The sequence below is a fragment of the Brassica napus genome, chromosome A2 (assembly GCF_020379485.1).
Source record: "Brassica napus cultivar Da-Ae chromosome A2, Da-Ae, whole genome shotgun sequence".
Lineage (NCBI taxonomy): Eukaryota > Viridiplantae > Streptophyta > Magnoliopsida > Brassicales > Brassicaceae > Brassica > Brassica napus.
In genome coordinates, this window is record NC_063435.1 from 1,436,304 (window position 1) to 1,449,464 (window position 13,161).

The following is a 13,161-nucleotide window of genomic DNA, read 5'->3' on the forward strand; positions in this document are numbered from 1 at the left end:
TATTTGGTAATGACACATAAATATTTAACAACAACAGACATTGTCTTTATTCATTGATTTGATTCCAAATGTGTAGTGTGGAAAATCTGAAAGTTATACAGTAATGACACATGTCAAATTTTAACAACCCTTACAAGAATAAGCATCGTTTCCTTTGGATACAATGTACTTCTTTTTTTTTGGTAAAAAAAAAACAAAATATCACCCTACTGACACATGTCAAAATTCTTTCTAACATATGTTACATACCAGTAATCATTGTTTCATTGAATACAATGCTTTTTTTTGACAAATATCAATAAAATTGATTATGTTGTCTAAAGAATAGGGAAATTTACACTATGGATTCTTTCTAGTATTTGCTTGTGTATGTGTATATATAGAGGTATATAGACCAAGATATAGAATTATAAGAGACACACTCATTAAAATAGGATCAGTCTAATAAGAAAGACAATGTTGTTCTTATCGATCATTTTATCGTTAGGATTTGTCTTCCTCTCTATAATTTTGATTCATTATGTTTCAGTATCTAAGCAAAATGAAACAAAAGATAATAACTCATCGCTAAGTGGTAGCATGGGATGGCCGTTTATTGGAGAAACCATTTCTTTCTTCAAACCTCATAGATCAGACTCCATTGGCACATTCTTGCAACAACGTGTTTCACGGTAACAATGACTTATTTTCTTTAACTGATCATCTTGTTTATATAAATTGCCCCGAAAAATATCACAGAAAACTAGAAGCAATTTCATTTTGATTGGAGAATAATCTCCATAGTAATACAAACGAAACTCTATGTGCAAGAGAAATCTCTCTGAATTTATGCATATATGACATTCTTGTTTTCTGACCAAATTTTGGTTATTGTTGATAAAAAGAAATCCAATAGAAAAAAGTTGGATATTGTAAATCTGTAATTGTAATAATACAAGATAATACCTTATCTAAATTGGAGATCATTAAAAATTGTTTTTTTTTTCAGGTATGGAAAAGTTTTCATGTCAAATCTATGCGGTGGAAAAGCAATAGTGTCATGTGACCAAGAACTCAACATGTTCATACTTCAAAACGAAGGGAAGTTATTTACATCGGATTATCCAAAAGCGATGCATGACATTCTCGGCGAATATTCCCTCTTACTAGCTACCGGAGAAATTCACAGGAAACTAAAAAATGTTATCATTAGCTTCATCAATCTCACAAAGTCGAAACCCGAGTTTCTTCTCTGCGCAGAGAACCTCTCTATATCGATGCTAGAGTCATGGAAAAATTGCCGAGAAATCGAATTCCATAAAGAAGTTAAAATGGTAATCAATTATTATAGAGTCATTAACCTTCATTTAGTATATCTTTTTTGATTCTGGTATCTTTCTTGTGGTTGAATTATTCAGTTTACTATGAGTGTTATGGTAAACCAACTATTGAGCATCAAACCAGAAGATCCAGCAAGACGTTATGTATTACAAGATTTTTTAACTTATATGAAAGGGTTTGTATCGTTACCAGTACCGCTTCCAGGAACGGCCTATACAAACGCAATTAAGGTTAGATCCAATCCTATTACATTAAATCCTCCAAGATAACAAAAAAGTTAACCTCCTCATTGAAATTTTAATTTCACGGATTAAGGTTTTGATTTTTTTTTTGTTCAAACTGTCGTACGTTTTCCTTTTGCGTTTAAAATATAAAATCTGAGCTATTTTGTAAGAATTAAAATATGTAAATCCACTTTTTAGGGTTTTACACTTCAGCTATGTCCATTTTGTGGGGGTTAAAAGCTATATATGCGTCAGGCATTTTCGTACGTTTTACTTATAGACACATTTATATTGGTGTCACAAAAAAAAGACACATTATATATGCAGTTGCATAGCATATATAATTTAATATAATATAATATATAGTTATCAATTTTTTTTTGGAACAAATATATAGTTATCAATTATTTTCAATGTTTGGTAGGCTAGGAAGAGATTGTCCACGAGGGTTATGGACATGATAAAACAAAGAGAACAAGAGATGAAAAAAGGATTAAGAGAAGAAGATTTTCTAGATGTGATCATGTCAAATGAGGATCTAAATTATGAAGAGAAAGTTAGTATTGTATTGGACATTTTGCTTGGAGGCTTTGAAACGAGTGCCACTCTTCTTTCCTTGGTTGTCTATTTTCTCGCAAAATCACCAAATGATCTTCAAAAACTCAAGGTTTAGTTCTTATATCTTTTCTCCTTATCTATAGATATTTGCAATGCTTAGCTTATCCATGCATGTGAATATATGCAGGAAGAACATGAATCAATTAGAGCCAAGAAAGGAGATGAAGAACTCTTGAACTGGGAAGATTATCAGAAGATGGAATTCACCCAACGTGTACCGATCCCATAATTCATTTTCGTTTTTTTTTCTTTTATCAAAAATGTTTTGGTAAACAAGTTAAAATATTTATATACTAATTTAAAATCATAGGATATATATTGATCTTTAGTTTTTAAATGTGTTCTTTTTACAAGTACTTTTTATATAATTCGATCGAATTTACAGGTGATGTCTGAAGCACTGCGATGTGGAAATATCGTCAAGACGGTACATCGAAAAACTACCCATGATATTAAATTCAAAGGTTAATTAACTTTAATCATCTTATTTTTTTTAAAAAATTACTAGTTAATTAAAAGCAAATATTAAATTAAATTTGCAATATGCTTTTGATTAGCAGAATATGTGATTCCAAAGGGATGGAAGGTGTTTCCTATTTTCACAGCAGTACATCTTGATCCATCTCTCCATGAAAATCCTTATGAATTTAATCCCATGAGATGGACTGTAAGTACAATATTTATAACAGATGCATTCAAATGGTAAGCAGAAATAAAAGTAAACTGAAAGAAGAAATTAATGTTGTTTCTTGAAAACTATATAAATAGGACAAGGGGAAGATGAATAAGAAAACGACGGCGTTTGGAGGAGGAGTACGGGTATGTCCTGGTGGTGAACTTGGAAAACTCCAGATAGCTTTCTTCCTTCATCATCTTGTCCTCTCTTATAGGTTTGTCTCCCTCTAATCACTCTCTCTCTCTAGTTAACTAAGAGTATGATTAATAGATGATTCTAAAGATGAGGTTCTTAGCGGAATATAAGAAATGTCTCTTAACTTTTAACTAAAAAAATCTAAGAACCGGCTCTTAACTAAAAAACTTAAGAGTCGGTTCTTAATTGTTTTATTTAAATTTAAGAGACGGTTTCTTATATTCCATTAAGAACTTCACTCTAAGAACCCCCTTTAATCATGCTCTAATGATTTAGACTCTTTATCCGACATAATCATCTATCATAGTATGTTTAATTCATAGTTAGATTTGTTTTATACCATTCAAGTTTCCAAAATTACCATTAGCTCATGTCGAAACTTTTTGTACATTGGTAGGTGGAAAATCAAGTCAGATGAAATGCCAATAGCGCATCCTTACGTAGAGTTCAAGAGAGGCATGCTTTTGGAGATCGACCCAACAACTTAAATCCATGAAGATTAGCTGCGTTAAAAATGAATCCATCTGATATTGAAATTTAAATTAACCTTCAGAAACTAAAAATCTAGCGTTTTAATTATGTCGTATTTTAAGTTGCTTCCGTAGCAAAATCGTGTATGATATTGATATATTAGTTAGCTGTTCTTTTCAATCTTGCTCTTTCTCTCATGTATATTGTTTGAATAATGTTGGAGCTGACTCTATTTTTATGTTGGTAATGTCGGTTTGAACAATTTTTAAAATTAATGGTAATGCTCCACTAGATTAAGTTAGTGAGTGAAGTTCTCAACTCCTTGTTTGTCGTTTACTATCCATTGATGAATGATTGAATTACTTACGTTACGTATCTCTATTTTACATTTTTGCTGAAAAAGTTACAAATCAAACACATAACCAGATGTAGTTAGAAAGATAAGAGGATCCCAAGTCTACAATATTGTCTCCTAACACTGAACCGATTTATATTTGATGTGTTTTCTTTTAAAGGTCGTTACATGATAACTCTAGGAAGAGATAATGTAGAGGGTAAGTTACCATTATGAACTTGAAAAGATTTGTCGAAAACACACTTATTGTTAAGAGAAGAAGGATTAACTTGCATGGACTTAGGATCACACACTGATAACAGCATTTTTTTACTCAAAGCAGAGTGAATAAACGAATACAGTTAACACATATATTCTTTTTACATGAAAGATCCGATCATTCTCGGAGAAACCTCAGTAAGTTATATCAAACTAAATTCCCAAAATATATTGTAAGAAGATGAACAAGTAGAGAAGGGTTGTCGATCTGATCTCTACTCGTTAGTAGAGTTTAATCCTTGTCTGGATCGGTGCACGGCAAATTGGACACACTTGAAGATCAGGTCCACACTCGCAACAAGTCTTGTATCAAAACATTAAAACGAAGTTACTTTAATGTTTCAATCGATTTAGTAAAGAAGAAGATTAACATTATATTTGTAGGATTTACCTGATGTCCACAACCAAATGCCATGTCTTTAGGATTGCTCAAACAAATCGGACATATCTGTTACATAGAACCAATAACATGAACTTTCGAACCTTAGTTATAATATAATTTTAATAAATAGAATTTTTTTTTTAAAGTACCTGGTTATCAGAAGCTGAGGTTGTAGCGGGTGGCGCAGGACTAGACCTTACAGTATAGCTTTCACTTGGATAAGAAGGTACACTCGGTTTGAAACTTGGAACACGATTAGCATTTGGCTTGTTGTAGGACGATGCTCCACCTTGCATTGGAGGTGGAAGTGGGAACCGTTCCGCGATCTTCCCATTTCTTCTCCTGCAAGAAAGAAAAGTTAACAAAGAAGAGAAAGTTGACAACTATTATGTTTAGGGATTTACCCTAAAAGGCTAAGCTCTAAGGTGGCCTTGTACTGTTGAGGAATCTCCATGAGAGCAGACAGAGCGAACTCTGTTTCCTTTAATGACTGAGCTTTCTTCTTTGCCATGATCTCTGTGAAGTTGACGAACTAGAAACAGAACATCACATAAAATGACATCCATCTTTGACGTCTTTTAGCTTTTAAAGATAAACTTACTTGGAAGTTATCAAAAGCTCTGGCGGGAATATTATCATCAAACTCCCTCATCATGTCCCATGGTCCATCCCCTACGCCGACCAAGACAATTGATAGAGGAAGCTTACTGCCTTATACAACAAAAATCAAATCAGATACAAAGAGAGATAACTTCAAACAAAGTGGAAAGATTCAGACAATATTACAACCTTGCTTGCACGATAGCATCAACAGTCTTCAGTTCTTGCGGACTTAACTGTCCATTTTCAGTGTCAACGCTTCTTGTAACCTGAAGTAACCAGTCAATAAATAAAGGCTTCTTGTCATTGACACAAAAAAAAACAATGTTCAAAAAATAGCTAGACACTAGTTAGGCATTTTACATGAGATTATTGATTAGGTGGGTGCCTAAATCGATTTTTTAATCAGTCGTTCTGAAAATTATTTCGTTTAGATTCGATTTGCTTTGCTGAATAGACCTAAGCCTCGTCTAGACCGATTTTTAATGTTCAAAAAACAGCTAGACACAAATTTGTCTAATTTTTTTTTGTATATCTAATTCTGATAACTTATCACAATCATTTTATTATTAAACTCAAAAACTAAAATATCTTAAAATAAATTTAAAATATATATATAATAAATCAATAATTTGTTTACACCTAGACTCTATAATCAGCCTAGCATAGTTACTAAAATCCTCTATAAAGCGCCTAGTTATAGGCTAGCGATTTCTTAAACATCAAGAAACAGAGGATCATAACAGTAGTGTTCATACCTGCCCATCTGCTATAATCACTAGGACATGATACTGGCCACCACTCTGCTCAACAATAGTCATGGCCATATCAATGATCGGAGCAAACGAGGTGGGACCTGTAACATGTTCCAACATTTTTCAAATTAACATCTTTGTTAACATTTGAAATCCCCAAAGAAAGAAAAAAGAAACAAAACCTGCAAGCTTAAGCTGAGGCACAATCTCTTTATACCGACCAAGCACTTCCTCAAACCCATTACAGAACCTTTCCTCTGGATTGAAACTAAACACGTCTTGATCATGCGTTGAAGCATCTCCAAATCCATAGCACGGAATCAAGTTGTCCTCGTCGAAGGCTGCTAAGGTTCTTCCTATGATAGCAATGGCTTGCTCATAAGGGTTGGGAGTGTTGCCTATGAAGTGTAGGCTTTTCCTATTGAAGGACCTGGCTCCTGTTATCAACAATAAAGTGTTAAAATCATTTTATACATTACAACTAAAAGACAGAATGTTGTTGCAATCTCACCGACCTGTCCACTCGTTGCTCTTAGTGAAATCAATACCGACAATGAGGTTTGAAGATTCTAGACCCGCATGAGCAAGAGCCTTCGTCACCTAAAGGAAATAGAACAATAATGTGAGGCTTTTTTTTCTTTGTAATCATCAAGAAGCAAACTAGAGATTAAAATTGTCACCTGGTCCAAAGAGGAGTAATCATCAGAGATTTTGGAGTACTTGCGCTCCAACCTCTTCTTATCATTGCCATAACTTTGAGAAGGCGGCGGCTGAGAGTAAGGCTGAGTAGTATACGAAGGTGAAGGAGGTTGTGCAAACTCAGGAGGTGGAGCATAAGAAGGTGGAGGAGGATACTGAGGATAGGATTGATGAGAAGCCCATGGTGATGAAGATGACCTACACGATGATGAAGACCGCTGTCTCCATTTCTCCTTAGAGTTCCCTGTCCCCATCAAACTCGAAAAAGGTAAAACCTTTTGGATTCAGTTCAAACCTTCTCAAGGTCAATTTAGTAACCTACAAAAGAAAAAGATAAAAGATTTGGCATTTAGAGTATATTGATGAATCCCAGAAAAAAAAGTCAGAAACTTTGTGGAATACTATAACCTGAGGATTAGTGAAAGAGTAGTTTTTTTCAGACAAAGCTACGAACTTTACAATTAGTTTCACTGTCCGAATTGAACCAAGACTGAATCTGCCGACACTTGGCGGAAAAAGCATAACACCAGTGACCCGTTTTTGTATCGAGAAGTGTGATAGAGACGAAAAAGAGTCACCTTGGGACTTGACGAAGAGATGAATCAGAGTGAAGGAGCTGCCTTCGATCCAAATCCAGCAGAGTTTCCCATTTTTTGATCGAAAGCAGTTTCACTTTCTGCTCTCTCTATCTCTCTATCTCTGTTGTTTTGTTTCTTCTATCAAATCATTACGACAATGATAAATCACTTTTCTTTTAAATAAATTGCGAAGCACGCTTATGGCGGATATTTTCTATGATTCACTTTACTAAAATTATTATTCACTCTTCCAAAAACAATTGGCCCTAATATTTTATTGTGGATTTGCAAAGTCCAAAGAGTCTGACTATATCAATTCTTTAGTTTATAAATTAAGCAATACTTAAACATAAGTAAAAACTAGATTTTCACCCGCACAACCGTGCGGGTATATATTTTCACATTTATATATATATATATATATATATATATTTATTTATTTATTTTACATAATTATTATATATTTTTAATGTTACTCACATATTTAAATATTTGTATAATTATGCCAAATATAATAATTTTATAGTTTGCATGCTGTAAATTAAAATCATCACATATATATGTTGCTTATTATATATTTGTCCTATTGAATTTGCGTTTGATTACTAAACTAAATTTTTTAATGCATGAAACAACATATATGAAAACAATTTTGTATTTAATTTATTATAATCATGATCCGTAATTCAAATCGCTAGATTTTTTTAGTAATTTTTAATGTTTATTAATTTTATATAATAAATTACTGTATATTAAAAAGTTTAATATAAGTTAAATTTTTATACATGTATTATATAGTTTACTAATATTAACCCGTTCTACCAACATATTATATTTTTAGCATAAATATTTTATATTTATGAAAATAAAATATGTTAACTTATCTATTTAAAATAATTTTATCATATTTTGTTCAATATAACGTTTTTATTTTAAAATGATAGATATTATTATAAAATTGATAAAATAGGATAGAATTTTGTTCTTTTAGTAACATTTCATTACTAATTACAAAATTAGTTGAAAATATTTATATTCAATTTATGACAATTAAGATCTTATTATAATCTTTTTCAAGAGATTTGTTAGAATTTTATTTTATTTTTTTTAAAATTAAAAGATATAAAAGATATTATGATTAAAGTAGTTAAAAATATTATATATATTAGCATTAGTGATATACATTTAATAGAAAATTTAAATGATGGTCCAAATAAAAATATCACTCATCAAAATCATGATTTTTATTTTATTAGAAAACAAATTTGAAAAAATTAAAATAAAAATAAATATTTATTTCTAACAAAATCTTTAAAAATTATTAGTAAATGTATTTTTGAAATTAATTAATTTCATTTTATTTAAATTTTCGTTTATAAGCCAAAACTATATTCATTTTTAATTTCTAATTATATTTTATGATAATTTATATTAAAACTAACTAATTTTCGAAAGTAAATTTAAAAAGATTCTAAGAAGATTTTAAAAAGATTTTGTTAGAACATTTTAAATATATTCATTTGTATTTCAAATAAAAAGATAAAGATATTAAAATTTATAATAATGAACTTATGTAAAGTATGATATTTTTTAGGAATTGTCCAAACTAAAAAATCACACATAAAAGAAGTCATGACTTCTGTTTTAATATATTAGATGATGTTTTTAGAGCGAGAGAATAATTATTCTCCTTTCCTTTTCCTTTTTTTTAATTTAGTCTTCAGATTATGAAATGTTTAGATTTTTTTTTTTTTTTTTTTAAATGTTTAGAATTATCATTGAGGTTGTCTTAATCTCGGTATAACATCCTTTTGGTTTTCTTTAGAGATCAGACACCACACGTGAAAGTTCAGTGGACTTAACTTCTATTTGTGTAACTAAATGTACCCGTGACCGTTCTTTTCCAGGAGCAGACAAGATAATACGTGGACTGCACTATGGATCCAAATAACTAGAGTATAAAATTAATTACTTAAACCTAACCAAAACCATAAGTTATACTGGCTGAACCTATGTAAATTATGATTCAACAACCATCTCTAAATTTAATGTTTTTGACAGTTTTATTAAATATGTAAATGTTATATGATTCGGATCATCGACTCAAAAGAACCATTAACCCGTTTTCTATCACCAGTAAATAATATCAAAACTGATCCCATAAATTGAAAAAAACAGAGTACAAAGTGCCAATGCACACAAACGAGGGAAGAACAAAAGAGAGAAAGAGAGAGATCGGATATAACTTATGACGCTGTTGTTTTGACCTTCTTGTTCTTCTTATTCTTCTTCTTCTTCGAGGAAGGAAGGCTACTGGAACTGAGCTCTTCAGGTTTCCTCTTTTTACTGTTAAAGAACACAAATGTTGTCACTAAACTCCTCAAATCACTGAATTAACTCTGCCTACACCGACTTTATTTCAACACAGCTCATCTGTTATCTATCAGTATATATCAAATCTAAACTAAAAGGTAAATTACTTTCCGAGTCAAACAAAACTTAGATACTCCCACGGTCATCAGTTAGCAAAAAAATTATAAAAGGGGTGAAAAATTCATGGTACCTTTCAGGAGTCTCATCCAAACTATTTTTGCCATCTTCATCAACTTCACCTATTATGCAGTCATCCAAACTAGCCTCGCCATCTTCATCAATTTCACCTATTTCGCATTTTAATAAAAACAATTGAGACTTAAACATGAATCCATAATACCAAAAGCAGAAGTAATGGGATACAATACACACAAGTAAACAAACCTATTGGTTCCTCTTCTTCCTCTTCAGAATCTGATCCCCACCGGTCACCTCCATCATCAAAGTCCCACCTCTCTCCATCCGGTGGCATCCAAAAGTCAAGCTCTTTCTCCTCACCTTCTTCACCATTTTCATTCTCAACTCCATCAGTAACATCCTCTCCACTCCTCTCCTCCTTTTCATCTAACTCCTTCTTTTTCTTCTTCTTCTTATCCTTCTTCTTCTTCTTTTTATTCTTCTTCTTTCCTTCCTTTACACCATCCTCTTTCGCCACAGCTTCACCACCTTCCTCAGGAACAGATCCACACTCTTTCTCTCGTTCCTTCTCCTCTATCACACAAACAACAAAAACACAAACGTTAACAACATGACTACCTTGCTCATCATCAAGCTTCAAAATCACAAACCTAGTTTGTTGAGGAAGCGCCGTCCATTGAGATGCTTCCAAATATGCTCCTCCGTCTTATTCACCGTATCACCCGTCAGCTTACACAGCAGCTTTGAACTACAAAACAAAACAGGCCAACAACTCAAAATCTTGTAATAATAATCTCTCTTGTGCATTACATTCGCATAAAAACAAGACCGTTACTTGAGTAAGAGCACAGTTCCCAAATCTAAACCCTAAACCCTAAACCCTAATTCAATCAGAATTGAAAAATATCTAACTGTTGTTATGAGTAAAGCAAATAGAGATTACCGAGAGGTGGGGTCTTGCTCGAACAGGTTAAGAGGAGGCTTGCTGTGGGATAAGGCGTGGTCGATAAGCCCTAAACGGCACCGTTTGCTCTCTGAATAGACCTTCTTGTCTTTCTCGAGAAGCTCGTGGCCCGTTTGCACGCACCTGAATCTCCCGTTCTCCAGCTTCTTGTACTTTGGCTTCCCCAATAGGTTAGCGCCTTCCTTCGTCGCCGTCGCCGTCGTCGGCGTCATGTCTTCCTCTGTAGCCGCCATTGATGTGTCGCGATTTGTGTTCCACTGCGAAGTAGTTTGAATGAGACAAACGACTTGCCGTTTTACTGTTTCTAAGAACAGCTGCGTGTCGTTTTGTTTATATGGGCCTATAGGTATATATATATGGGCCTTATTACATATCATTTACAAGTTTTTATGATTCAAAACATGTTCGGAACCAAAAAAATATATTTACAGTTTAGTTTGGGATGATTTCTCAACCGATTGGCTTTAACTCGATAGGAGTAAGTAATAATAACAAGTACGAAGGACGAAAGATTTGAGAAAAAAAAAACTAGAGGACAAAACATGTTACTACAAAACTGGTGGGTGTGATCGAGTGAAAAAAGGTGATGGACCAGGTTCTACTCTACGTGAACGCGTGTTTTGTAAACTGTGGTCGGCAGGTATGAAAATGTAGATACGTATGATTATTGATTAACTATGATGATGATGGTTGGATATCTAATCTATAACTTGTGGGTCAACTAACATTCTATTCGAGTCTAGGTCCAGAGTTGTTGGATCCACGGTTTTTTATATAATATTTTCAGCCCTAACTATGTTTTGGATAATTCCATAATCACGGCATATATTTTTTGTATTTGTTGAAACGTTTCCTGTTATATATTAATTATTAGAGCATGAATATCGGTGTCCCTGGACCGATATCTTAGCCTTTTTGGGATTTAAATTAAATGAAAAAGGCCTAATAATGCTTGGGACGAAAGATGAAAGTCCCCGGTTAAGAACTTTTTTGGTCGTGTCCTTAGGAACACGTGGCATCAAACATTCACGTTTCTTTCTCTCTCTCGACGGATCAACTTTTCTCCTTCTCTCGCGAAAGGTCGATGACTCCGGCTCTCTCTGTTGTTTGTGGTGAGAAGAAAGAAGAACCTGACACCAAGGCTGTTGGATCGTCGGCGGCAGGGGATGATGTATCTTCTCCGGTGGATGATGTTCAGAAGAAGATTCGACATGCTGAGAGGTTTGGAGTTTCGGTGAAGCTAACCGAAGAGGAGAAGCACAATTCTCGTGCTGAGATGTTAGATTAGGGTTACGAAAGGCGGTGGTGGCGCAGTCGTACGCAAGGATCTTAAGGGAAGGGGAGAATGTTTTGATTAATCATATGACGGGGAAGGAGTATAGGCTTAAGGCGATTGGTGATGTCGGGCCTGTGGTTGATGCTGGTGGTATCATTGCGTATGCGAGGAAAGCTGGGATGATTCCTTCCGCAGCTGCTTGATTGATTTCTCTGTGTCAGGTATGAGAGATGAAGATTGCTAATTTTTGGAATGTGATTGATTTCTTATTGTCTACGGAGATCTTCTTCATCTCCAGATCTCGAATCGGTTTGTATATCTCTTCCCATGTTTTGCTCTGTTTTGAGCTTTCTTCAGATTCAATCATATATATAGTTTAGTATTCAAATTTTTCGTGTTAGATGGATGGACTTAGATTGGTTAAACTCGTATCATTACATCATCTTTATATCTCCCTTACATAGTGGCTTCAATGAAAATGATTTTTATTTTTTTTTGAGATTTGGCAATGGTAGAGAGCTGTGTTAATGTTTTATGAACTTAAAGTTTCACACTTTTAATTTGAATTCAAACTTGTATTTCAGGTTGGTGAAGCAATGGTTCTTGATGGGATTGTATCATCACCAGTACGAAGGCCACACGCGCTAAAGAAGCAGTGGGAGGACTTGGGTAGCCAGATTGAGAATTTTGATTGTTCCGAGTTCCCTACGGTAATAAGCAAATATTATTATATCAGGCTTTCTTGGAAGCTTTGGGTGTCTCCATGTACTTAAATATCTTTCCTTTTTACCTTTGATAAGAGAATTGCTGGAGAGATCAAATCATTCTCAACTGAAGGATGGGTTGCTCCAAAGCTTTCCAAACGGATGGACAAGTTCATGCTCTATCTTCTCACTGCTGGTAAGAAAGCTTTGGCTGATGGTGGTGTAACTTCTGATGAAGTAATGGCTGAGTTTAACAAAGCCAAATGTGGAGTTTTGATTGGCTCTGCAATGGGTGGCATGAAGGTACACTCTGAAGCCAAAGATTGGGGAATTATTTGCTAATCGTTGCATCTCTAACAATCTGGTAGTGATACAGGTCTTCAATGATGCTATTGTAAGCGCTGAAGATCTCTTACAAGAAGATGAATCCTTTCTGTGTACCTTTCGCCACAACAAACATGGGTTCTGCTATGCTTTCTATAAATTTGTCTTAGGATCTTTTTATTACTTGTCATACAAGTTTGTGTCATGAACTCAACAATTAATTTACTAAGAGACAACTAAAAGTCCCACCA

The 13,161-nt window shown here is 33.6% G+C and overlaps 4 protein-coding genes across 6 annotated transcripts; 2 read left to right on the forward strand and 2 right to left on the reverse strand.

Moving 5' to 3' along the window:
- Window positions 1-279: 279 nt before the first annotated feature.
- Window positions 280-3,766, forward strand: LOC106364625 (cytochrome P450 724B1-like). Of its 2 annotated transcripts, none has more exons than XM_048748343.1 (9): window positions 280-671; window positions 989-1,313; window positions 1,398-1,550; window positions 1,969-2,211; window positions 2,290-2,376; window positions 2,548-2,626; window positions 2,720-2,829; window positions 2,931-3,052; window positions 3,431-3,766. In XM_048748343.1, exons 1-9 carry the CDS (start codon window positions 457-459, stop codon window positions 3,519-3,521), a joined length of 1,425 nt encoding a protein of 474 aa, XP_048604300.1. In that variant the 5' UTR covers window positions 280-456; the 3' UTR covers window positions 3,522-3,766. The 2 variants fall into 2 exon arrangements, with proteins under 2 accessions (XP_048604300.1, XP_013659616.2); XM_013804162.3 differs by having other exon boundaries at window positions 284-671; window positions 2,723-2,829.
- Window positions 3,767-4,144: 378 nt separating this feature from the next.
- On the reverse strand, window positions 4,145-7,408 carry LOC106367219 (E3 ubiquitin-protein ligase RGLG2). 2 transcript variants are annotated; one of them, XM_013806948.3, is made up of 11 exons: window positions 7,132-7,408; window positions 6,535-6,871; window positions 6,370-6,454; window positions 6,037-6,291; window positions 5,858-5,955; window positions 5,289-5,368; window positions 5,101-5,206; window positions 4,904-5,031; window positions 4,649-4,841; window positions 4,509-4,565; window positions 4,145-4,420 (listed from the first exon to the last, which is right to left on the reverse strand). In XM_013806948.3, exons 2-11 carry the CDS (start codon window positions 6,805-6,807, stop codon window positions 4,340-4,342), a joined length of 1,356 nt encoding a protein of 451 aa, XP_013662402.1. In that variant the 5' UTR covers window positions 6,808-6,871; window positions 7,132-7,408; the 3' UTR covers window positions 4,145-4,339. The 2 variants fall into 2 exon arrangements, with proteins under 2 accessions (XP_013662402.1, XP_013662403.1); XM_013806949.3 differs by having other exon boundaries at window positions 6,962-7,290.
- Window positions 7,409-9,171: 1,763 nt separating this feature from the next.
- On the reverse strand, window positions 9,172-10,879 carry LOC106367218 (surfeit locus protein 2-like). The gene is made up of 5 exons (XM_013806947.3): window positions 10,586-10,879; window positions 10,293-10,390; window positions 9,889-10,215; window positions 9,695-9,791; window positions 9,172-9,477 (listed from the first exon to the last, which is right to left on the reverse strand). Exons 1-5 carry the CDS (start codon window positions 10,837-10,839, stop codon window positions 9,378-9,380), a joined length of 876 nt encoding a protein of 291 aa, XP_013662401.2. The 5' UTR covers window positions 10,840-10,879; the 3' UTR covers window positions 9,172-9,377.
- A 154-nt stretch (window positions 10,880-11,033) lies between these two features.
- On the forward strand, window positions 11,034-13,161 carry LOC106364624 (3-oxoacyl-[acyl-carrier-protein] synthase II, chloroplastic-like). The gene is made up of 3 exons (XM_013804160.3): window positions 11,034-12,592; window positions 12,683-12,889; window positions 12,963-13,161. The coding sequence occupies exons 1-3, from the start codon at window positions 12,479-12,481 to the stop codon at window positions 13,116-13,118; spliced, it is 477 nt and encodes a 158-aa protein (XP_013659614.1). The 5' UTR covers window positions 11,034-12,478; the 3' UTR covers window positions 13,119-13,161.

Excerpts from the sequence above, each read along its gene's own strand:
- LOC106364625 (XM_048748343.1), top strand. The coding sequence starts at position 457 with ATGTTGTTCTTATCGATCATTTTATCGTTAGGATTTGTCTTCCTCTCT. Across the intron at positions 2,212-2,289 it reads ATGATCTTCAAAAACTCAAG|GAAGAACATGAATCAATTAG; the intron begins GTTTAGTTCTTA and ends GAATATATGCAG. Across the intron at positions 2,830-2,930 it reads TTAATCCCATGAGATGGACT|GACAAGGGGAAGATGAATAA; the intron begins GTAAGTACAATA and ends CTATATAAATAG.
- LOC106367219 (XM_013806948.3), bottom strand. The coding sequence starts at position 6,807 with ATGGGGACAGGGAACTCTAAGGAGAAATGGAGACAGCGGTCTTCATCA. Across the intron at positions 5,207-5,288 it reads GATGCTATCGTGCAAGCAAG|TAAGCTTCCTCTATCAATTG; the intron begins GTTGTAATATTG and ends TGTATAAGGCAG. Across the intron at positions 4,842-4,903 it reads TTAGAGCTTAGCCTTTTAGG|GAGAAGAAATGGGAAGATCG; the intron begins GTAAATCCCTAA and ends TCTTTCTTGCAG.
- LOC106367218 (XM_013806947.3), bottom strand. The coding sequence starts at position 10,839 with ATGGCGGCTACAGAGGAAGACATGACGCCGACGACGGCGACGGCGACG. Across the intron at positions 10,216-10,292 it reads GCGCTTCCTCAACAAACTAG|AGGAGAAGGAACGAGAGAAA; the intron begins GTTTGTGATTTT and ends TTTGTGTGATAG. Across the intron at positions 9,478-9,694 it reads TTGGATGAGACTCCTGAAAG|TAAAAAGAGGAAACCTGAAG; the intron begins GTACCATGAATT and ends GTTCTTTAACAG.
- LOC106364624 (XM_013804160.3), top strand. The coding sequence starts at position 12,479 with ATGGTTCTTGATGGGATTGTATCATCACCAGTACGAAGGCCACACGCG. Across the intron at positions 12,593-12,682 it reads ATTGTTCCGAGTTCCCTACG|AGAATTGCTGGAGAGATCAA; the intron begins GTAATAAGCAAA and ends ACCTTTGATAAG. Across the intron at positions 12,890-12,962 it reads CTGCAATGGGTGGCATGAAG|GTCTTCAATGATGCTATTGT; the intron begins GTACACTCTGAA and ends GTAGTGATACAG.